The sequence below is a fragment of the Belonocnema kinseyi genome, chromosome 8 (assembly GCF_010883055.1).
Source record: "Belonocnema kinseyi isolate 2016_QV_RU_SX_M_011 chromosome 8, B_treatae_v1, whole genome shotgun sequence".
Classification (NCBI taxonomy): Eukaryota; Metazoa; Arthropoda; class Insecta; order Hymenoptera; family Cynipidae; genus Belonocnema; species Belonocnema kinseyi.
In genome coordinates this window covers 75,757,096-75,766,465 of record NC_046664.1, presented here as the reverse complement: position 1 = coordinate 75,766,465, position 9,370 = coordinate 75,757,096, and the positions used below count along the sequence as shown (strand labels likewise).

The 9,370-nt window shown below is 29.7% G+C and overlaps 1 protein-coding gene across 3 annotated transcripts in view; it reads right to left on the bottom strand.

Annotated features, from left to right (window-relative positions):
- Window positions 1–1,086: 1,086 nt before the first annotated feature.
- Window positions 1,087–9,370, bottom strand: part of LOC117177860 (inaD-like protein) — a 167,979-nt gene continuing 159,695 nt past the window's right edge. For all 3 annotated transcript variants that reach the window (XM_033368888.1, XM_033368887.1, XM_033368889.1), the window contains 2 exons: window positions 6,494–6,628; window positions 1,087–3,814 (listed from right to left, as the gene is read on the bottom strand). In XM_033368888.1, coding sequence (XP_033224779.1) covers window positions 3,650–3,814; window positions 6,494–6,628 — 300 coding nt within the window. In that variant the 3' untranslated portion in view covers window positions 1,087–3,649. The remainder of the gene's footprint in view (window positions 3,815–6,493; window positions 6,629–9,370) is intronic.

The following is a 9,370-nucleotide window of genomic DNA, read 5'->3' as shown; positions in this document are numbered from 1 at the left end:
ACAAATTTACCTATTTATTAATAAATAATATATTATTAATTGATTAATACATTACTTCAATATTGTTTCATAATCAAATAATAATGTATATTATATAGTTGTTTTAAACGCGTATAATATAATTCGGAATTAGCGAGAAATTGCTAAATTAATATAAAGTAGGTTTTATTCTGATTTCAAAAACAGAATCTCAGAGGTGAAAATCATCCAGAGAGCTGAAAGTAGGTTCAAAACCTAACTCTTTCGGATGGCAGTTCGCTCTCTTCGGGATCGTTTGAAAGTATTTTCGGTTAAGTTTCCATCGGGAGCAAAACCTACCAGAATTCTGGAGGTTTCGATCTTTCAAAGATGGAAACCCGTGTACTTTGTTTTGATCAGTACATAAACTAAAGGACCGATCCTCTGTACCTGTTTTGCTCGGGATTCAAACTTAACCAGATGCTGTCGCAACCCATCCGTTTCTGAGTGATTGAGAAGGAGGCAAAGTCCACTCGGGATGGGATCACTTTCTTCCTGAAGTAAATATTTTCGGATCTTGAGAAGAGTAAAACCTAACGGGCCCTTTTTCGTCGGTTCAGGAAATAAATCCCAAACTGAGCAAAACCTATTACTCTCAGTCCCGGCCTGAAATCGATATTTGTCAGTGTGAATTTCGTTGCCATTAAGCCCTTTTGCAGTTAAAAAGCAAATAACTGCACGCAACTCACAAGTGGACACGTTTTTCACAGGTTGCTCCATGGTTTCCGAGCCGGTACTGGTGAAAAAAATTTTTTCGGCAGCTAAGAATGGTTCCGCTCTTATCGTTATATCCTAAACTAAAACTATGTTCGGTCCCAGCTCGCTAGATAGCGCTGCGGCAAAACGGCAGACTAGGGAAACTTACTTTTTGAACACCCTTCGTAGATGAGTACACATTTTTAAATATGTACTTTTAATAATAATAAAAAATATTTCATTTTATATAATAGCGTGACTCTTAAACTTTAAAGTTTAATAAAGGGTAAGAATCAGCCAGGATAAGATTTGAGTATAGTTAATTAAAACAGTTGAATTAAAATTTGATTTATGATATTCCGAAGCAGAGGATACTTTTAAAAAAGAACATTTATTCAATATAATTTAATTTTAAAGAATAACTCATCGTATTTACTCTAAGACGTAAATCTAAAAGTCTGGATCAACAAACATGTTTTTTTTTTAATTCTAATTTTTTTAAACATGTTCTCAAATCCACGCTTGTAAAGTATACTATATTATATAATATTTATCACTGTAGTATAATTCCTCCTACCAGCGCGGATACGCAAAAACTACATTTATAATAAGAGAATCCGATATAAGTCGGAATCCTCTCGTGTTCCCTTTTTCCAGAAGTAAATATAATACTCGTGTTTTTTTTCAATTTTTTTACTTCCGCAACGAACTTATGATTTTATGATAAAATGGCTAAATCGCCCATTAAAGCTCTTCTATCACTAGTACGACGGACTTAGGCAATGCTGATAAACTTTCGCTAAATGTACTTTTTTTGAAAACTGTACTAACATTCCTTCATAAATATTTCCTGGTGCTAAGATAAAAGTACATATACTGGAAACGATATTTTATTAATTTATTAGGATGGTCCGAAAAACGATTTTTTTAAAAGACAAAAACTTTCTCAACTTTTTTCCACTCTTTGGAGATTTTTTGGATACTTTTTATCGTTTCTAGTTTGACAATTTTTAATCATGGAAATTGTAATAAATTTAATTTTAAAAGTGAAAAACTTTTAATTTATGATGTTACGTATTTTGATAAAAGGACAAATGAAAAATGTATTCTTCTGTTGATTTTGTCACTAGATTTCTTCAATTTCAATTTCTTCGCACATTGAACCAAAATTCCGTGCATTATTTTTCAAAAACCTCGACAAGCACAAACAATATTTTAACTTAAAAAATTGTTTTTTGAACCATTCTAAAATATATATCGAGGAGCTTTACTCTAAAGCGAATTACAATACTCTGCGTTCGATACTTTGTGAATGTTACATTCTATCATCATCCTTTGTACTGAAAAACGTTTCACTCAATCTATTATGATTAGTATCTAACTACTGTAAATAAAAAGTGAAAATTTCTCGCTGGAATCGCTTTTAGCAAATGCAGTTACAAATTACAATTATAAATTTGAAATTGCAAATTACAATTGAAAACTCGGAAAATTTTAAAAGGTGCTTTAATCCTAGAGGATTCAGTAGTAATAAATAATTTGAAGGGAGTGAAAGTTGCCTTTTAAGATGCCAGACTGAAAAATAGATCGACCATTTTTTAGGGCCTTTTTAAAGGGTGGGTCACACAGAGAGATAGGCAGATTAATTTTTTACGGACAGATCCACAAAAGGACCGTTAGGAATCATTAAAGTCCGGGTTATCGTTGTCTTATAAAACATCCAATTATCACAAAATTTATTCTATCGTACAAAAGCAAAATGCTATAAAAGTTACAAATTTGGGACAATCCCAGATGTTTCGATACTGGTCTTCCTTATGTGGACAAACTGGTGAACGTTCGGACGGACACAATTACTGCCTTTCTCTCTGTCTGTCTGATATAATTTTTAAGCATTTTATAAGAAGTTTGTGTTGTTTCTTATTGCTGACACTGAATTTGAGAAAAATTGATTTCAAAATCTCGATCCGTGAACCAGAATAGCATAGTTGGCAGTTTTAGTAGTATAGCTATACAGCTATGACGCCCCTTGCCGACCAATGGTAAATCTGCATTACCGACGGATGGTAATTACCTTATGTCGGTAACTCAACATAGAACAGAACCTTGCTCAATCGGTGAGTGGCGTCATATCCATATAGCTAAATTACTAGTTTTATTATACGTGTTTTTTCAATTCATTTTTTGTACAAGTTTCGAAAATCTACTTTTCCAATTTCGTGTCATCGACTCATATTTATTTTGATTAAATCGCTTAGAAGCCTCTCTTATTTTTTTGCTCGATATAATTTTCAGTCGGCTGCGACACTCAGAGAATTAGTATTTTTTTGTACTCGAGCAAATCTCTCAATTCCTTACCTCGCAAAGATTGAAATAGAATTTGGATTATAGTAGGGTTTGCTACATTCAATATATCCAGGATAGGTATATAAAATGTTATGTGTTTGTTGGGAACTCTGACAAAAAAATTGTTCCTTGTTCAATACACTTTTGCGAATCTCTAGTACTAAATACAACGACTGGCGGCAAAATATGCCTCAAAATCGAAATATAAATTAGTAAACTCTTTATAATATTAAATAGAATTCAACGTGAAGTTCTTTATAATTTTTGGAATATTTTAGTTCATTATTAGAATTAATTAATTTAATTATCACATACGTTAGAACCGATCTAAGAGCTTCATAATCGATATCAGTTTCCCTCTTTGTTTCTCGTAATTTCGTGGAGAGAACTTTGTTATGAAAATTTTGGTAGATTCCGTGGCAAATTTTGGCTCATATTTTTTACGCCAGTCATTGCGTGGCACGTTTTCATTGGTAACGAATACTGATCTAGTCCAATGATAAGTTTTTGTTTGCTGCGATTTTCCACAGTTTATTTCAAATCCCGTCTGTATCAAAACAGGCGATGAAATTTCAAAAATTTCAACCTGTTACTTGACTATATATCTGGCCAGTTTTAGTTGCACTGGGTTGGAAATTTTTACGTGAACTGCTATTTCCTCGACGGGGGCATCACGAAGATCTTGGCCACCCACTGAAATTATTCGGTCACCTCTTAGAATTTTTCCGCTTTCGGCGGCGCAACCCCCAGGCACCTAAAAAAATTATTACAAAATATATTTTTTAAAACTATTTTTAAATTTTTTAATTAACAGGGTGTTTACGTAACTGGGGAATCGAAAAAACTGGGAAATAATTGGGAATTGGATTCAGTGACCCCTGACCTCAGACATAAGACTATTGACACTATTTTACAGTTTTTCTGAGTGATGAAACTTTTTTCCCAAAATTTTCCGTTAAATCTACTAATCTTTACTTTTCATTGAAACATATTTTTGAACTTATTCGCTAACTGGCTAAAATACGTCCGCCACTTTCAACAAAATAGTAGATTCATTAATGAAAGCAGATTAATTGTCAACCAAACATTTGAATTTTCAACGAAAGAGTTAAATTTCAAACCACGACGATACATTTTTAATGCGGAAGATTATTTTTTGAACAAAAAAAATCGGTTCTCAACAAAATAAAACAATTTTTAACTAAATAGTTTAATTGTCAATCCAAAAAATACTAATTTTCTATTAAAAATACGAATTTACAATGAATCACAAAGATTTTCAACTAAATGGTTTGAACAATGGATGTGATTTTGGTACAAATTTAATTTGATTAATCTTTATTTCATACATTCTTCGTTTCTACAATTTTTTAACTGAATAGTTGAAATTTTGAACTAAAAAAATCAATTTTTAAGTAAGCATACAGTATTTAAATTTTCATTCAAGAGGATTAATTTTGAATGAGAAAAATAAACGATTTTTTTTTTACCAAACAGTTTAGTTTTGTACTAAATAGTTAAATTTGGTAACAAATTCTTGAATTTTCAAACCAAAAATAAAGAATATTAATATTCAATCAATCAGCTAATTTGCAAGAAATGTTTAAAATTCCAGCTTAAAAGAATAATTTTAAAAAAGAAGATTTTTCAACAAAAATTACAAATCTTCATTAAAAAAAAATGTTTTTTTAAAGAAAGCATTATCCCTCATTCAAGGGGTTCAGTTTTCAAACTAAAAAGATGAATTTTCAATGAAAAATGTAATAGTTGATATTAAAAAAAAAAATCAAATAAAAAACAGTTGGAGTTACAAAAAAAGAACGCAAATTTTCTAGATGAAAAGGCAGATTTTTTACAAAACAGTTAAATTTTGAACCCGAGAATATTAAGCTTTAATACGAAAAAAATAATTTTTAACAAAAAAAAAAACAATTTCTCAACCAAAATTATGCAATACGAATACGAATACGAATCCTCTAGAACACAATTAAATTTTTAACAAAAAAGTTAATTTTCAACCGGAAAAGTTTATTTTTCAATTATACAGATGCATTTTTAATTAAAAAAGATAAAATTTCTACAGAAACGGATGAATTTTTAAACCCTATAAGATAAATAAATAGCAATTTTGATCATTTATGAAATAAAGAATAACATTTATAATTAATATTAAGGTTCATTTCCCATACTTAAAAAATATTAGGTTGGATAACTGGAAATTTTGCTTGGAAAATAATGTGCTTAAAAAATTTTAGTACACTTTTTTTCAGAATTTGTGACAGTGTTTACACTATTTTTTATCTCTGAAGTGAGTCCGAGGCCTGTGTCTGGGATTTTTTCTCGAATGTACTAATGTGACAATTAAAACTGGATTAATATATTTTATGACTTTAATTCTGAGTTGAACGGGGAATTAAAAAAAAAAATCATTATTCTCACTTTGAATAGGGAATTTTCCAAAAGAACTCAAATTCTGATTTGAAACAGTAAAGTAAGAGTGAAGAAATATAATTTTAACTTTTGAACATGGAATTTCATAAAGAATTATAATTTCGTCTTTGAGGCAGGTCATTTCGGCAAAGGATAAAAATTTTTAATTGGGAATAAAAAATTATATGAAATAATTATGATACTGAGAATGTGCCACAGTTCCAAATTTCTCCCTTCCAAATTTTGGAAAAATTTGAGTCACCTGGAAGGAGAATTTAGGAAAATAATTTTATTCTGATTTAGAAGAAGAGAATTAAAAAACGAATGACTTTTTAGATTCAGAATTATTATTATTTTAGAAAATTCTCTGTTTCAAATCAGAATTGTAATTCTTTGGATTAAAAATGTTTTGATGTTCCAACACAGAATTACAATTCTTCTCCACAATTCCCTGTTCTAAATCAGAAATCTTTTAGATTTTTGGAAAAGTTTAGAAATTTCTTAAAATATTTGAAAATCGTTTGAAATCATTCAAATCTTTGGAACTCTTGGGAATTGACCAGGAAAAATTAAAAATGGTCAGGGAGAAATCCGGATAATAAGAAGAAATTGAAATTCATCCATTGGGAGACACCTTGATTAATTTAGAATTAATTTTAATTTGAACTCAAAATTAATTTACCAATCTTTGGATTTTAGAAGATTTATATGATTTCAATTTTGAGTATTTTAAGACTGAAGTCGAGTTCAAAATTTTTGTATGTGCTTCTGAATAGAATCATATTAAAAAAATTGTTATACTTGGAACTTTTTCAATTTGTATTTTAATAAATTCAAAAATTTGTTTTAAATAATAAAGAACTCTTGAAAATACGAGAAATTTGAAATGTAATGATATTGTAAAAACTTTTATTTCTTCAGTGCCCTAGACAATTTTAAAAATAATTTGTATTAATTGTTCCGTTAATAAAAATCCGTGTGCAGAAATAATTCTAATACTGACCACTTCGGAAACATAGGCTCCTTTTCCACTTTTATAGCCGATCAGACAAAGTCCAGATCCTTTGCCGGATTTTTTCTGAAGTTCCACATCAAATTCCTCCACAGCCTTTGCGTCACGATTAACTATCATGTGAACCTACAAAGATAATGAGCGTTTTTTTAGATTTTTTGTGAAAGCTTTGATAATAATTTGTACATAAATAAATGATAAAAAACTTGCGCTCGCAAGTTTGAGCGCGCCTGGGGCGCGCAACTGTTGGATCTCGCGCTTCGCGCTCGAGGTTGTATTTAGCTCGCGCTTCGCGCTCGATTATATATTTACCTCGCGATACGCGCTCGGTCTTTATACTTTCGCACATTCTTGCGCAAACATTTAAAAATTAAGACTCAAAACATCCACCACTGTAATTTTGTAATTGTGAATTCTCTTTTATTAAAAAAGAGTTTGAGTGCACCTACGGCACGCGACTGATGGCAATCGCACTCCGCACTTGGTCTTTGCATTTCTTCCACATTCGGACACAGACCTTTTAAAATCAAAGGTGAACGAACCGACAACTGTAATTTTGTAATTTTGAACTCTCTTTTGTTAAAGCTCTTTTGGCTTTAACGAACACATTCTCATCACGTACTATATCTCGTGCTTCACACTCGATTTTATCCAACATGTAAACTTTTCTACATTATACATAACACTTTTGTATCAATTATAATACATTTTTATGTAACTCGGTCTGGGATGACTTATTAAAAATTGCAAAATAAAAAGCAAATTGTATTTATCATGATTATTTTTGTATTTGTTTCTTATTTTGTTTTAAATTGTATTCTAAGCTGCTCTAAAATATGCATCATGTCAATAAATGTATATCATTACAATTCATAATATGCATAAAAATTGAATCATACTAATTCTTATTTCCTTGTTTTTATAATTTTTTTATTTTCAATGTTGTTTTTTACGATTGAATAAAAACTACTGCGCATCTGCATAGGGTCTAATAAAGGAACCTTTACAGGGTCCTATATAGGAGCCTATGTCCTCTTTCGTCTTTTCTGCGCTTTTTCCAAAAAGTTCATTTTTGAATTTTTATCTTATGTTTTACGATTAAAAGAAGATATACTAGTCCAATCAAAAAATCATTAATAATAAATTTATAGATCTTTTTAGACGAACAACTTTTGTCTGGTAATTTAAGGTCGTACCTTGTGTCGTTTTTTCAAACAAATTTAATATTTTTATTTTGAATGATATTTTTTACGACTAAAGCAAAAACTACGTGTCCTATTTTTTTCGTAGTTTATATCGAAAAGTGATTCATTATAAATTTGTAGTTCTTCCCAGGGCGCTAATTTTAGCTTTTTTATTCTTTTCGTATCTTGCATAGTTTGACCAGAAAATGGAATTTTTTAATTTTTCATTATTTTTGGTACGATCAAATTTGGAATTTTTAACTTTTCGGCCAAATTAAAAAATTGTTATCCTAGTCTTGTAGGGCTTTTAAAAAGTAATGTTTTTTTTTCTTTTTACTTTTTTCATATCATGTGTTGTTTGGCTTAAAATGTTCATTTCAGTTTGTTTCTTTGGATTTTGAAAATGCTCTAACTCTGATAATTTTCTTTTTATAGAAAAAGGTCATGGGGATAAATTGTTTGAGTTTCTGAGTACTATGAACAACCGTACATACAATTTTTAAATCTTGAAAAAATGTGGTTTCAAAATTTTTTTGTACGATTAAATTTGGAATTTTAAATTTTTTGACCGAATTGAAAATGTTGTTATTATAATCTTTTAGGGCTTTCAAACAGCAAAGTTTCTCTTCTCTTGGTTTTTTTTTCATATCATGCGTTGTTTGACTTAAAATATTCATTTCAGTTTGTTTTTTTGGATTTTGAAAATGCTCTAACTCTGATCATTTTCTTTTTATAAAAAAAGTCATAGGGTTAAATTGTTTGAGTTTCTGAGTACTATGAACAAACGTACATACAATTTTTAAATATTGAAAAAATGTGGTTTCAAAAATTTTTGGTACGATCAAATTTGGAATTTTTAACTTTTCGGCCAAATTAAAAAATTGTTATCCTAGTCTTGTAGGGCTTTTAAAAAGTAACGTTTTTTTTTCTTTTGAATTTTTTCGTATTATGCGTTGTTTGGCTTAAAATGTTCATTTTAATTTGTTTTTTTGGATTTTGAAAATGCTCTAACTCTGATAATTTTCTTTTTATAAAAAAAAGTCATAGGGTTAAATTGTTTGAGTTTCTGAGTACTATGAACAACCGTACATACAATTTTTAAATCTTGAAAAAATGTGGTTTCAAAAATTTTTGGTACGATCAAATTTGGAATTTTTAACTTTTCGGCCAAATTAAAAAATTGTTATCCTAGTCTTGTAGGGCTTTTAAAAAGTAACGTTTTTTTTTCTTTTGAATTTTTTCGTATTATGCGTTGTTTGGCTTAAAATGTTCATTTTAATTTGTTTTTTTTTGATTTTGAAAATGCTCTAACTCTGATAATTTTTGATTTTTTAAAAAAAGTCCCTAGGATAAATTGTTCAACTTTTTGAATACTATAAATAACCGTACAGAGAATTTTGGAATTTTTAAAAAAGTGGTCTCAAAAATATTCAAAATCTGCGCACTTTTTGAATTTTTATTCAAAATGGCTGGCTAACTAACTTCACCTTTAGTTTAGAACACTAAAGGAGTGTGCCAAAAGGCAATCTAATAGATTAATTTTTTCGAAAGTTATCGTGTTCACAGATAGATGGACAGACAGACATACAGACATAAAGACAGACAGACACATTCGTAAAAACATGTTTTTCGGTTTCAGAGGGTCTCAAAACGTGGACATTTGACAAAAACGGGGGGGGGGGGG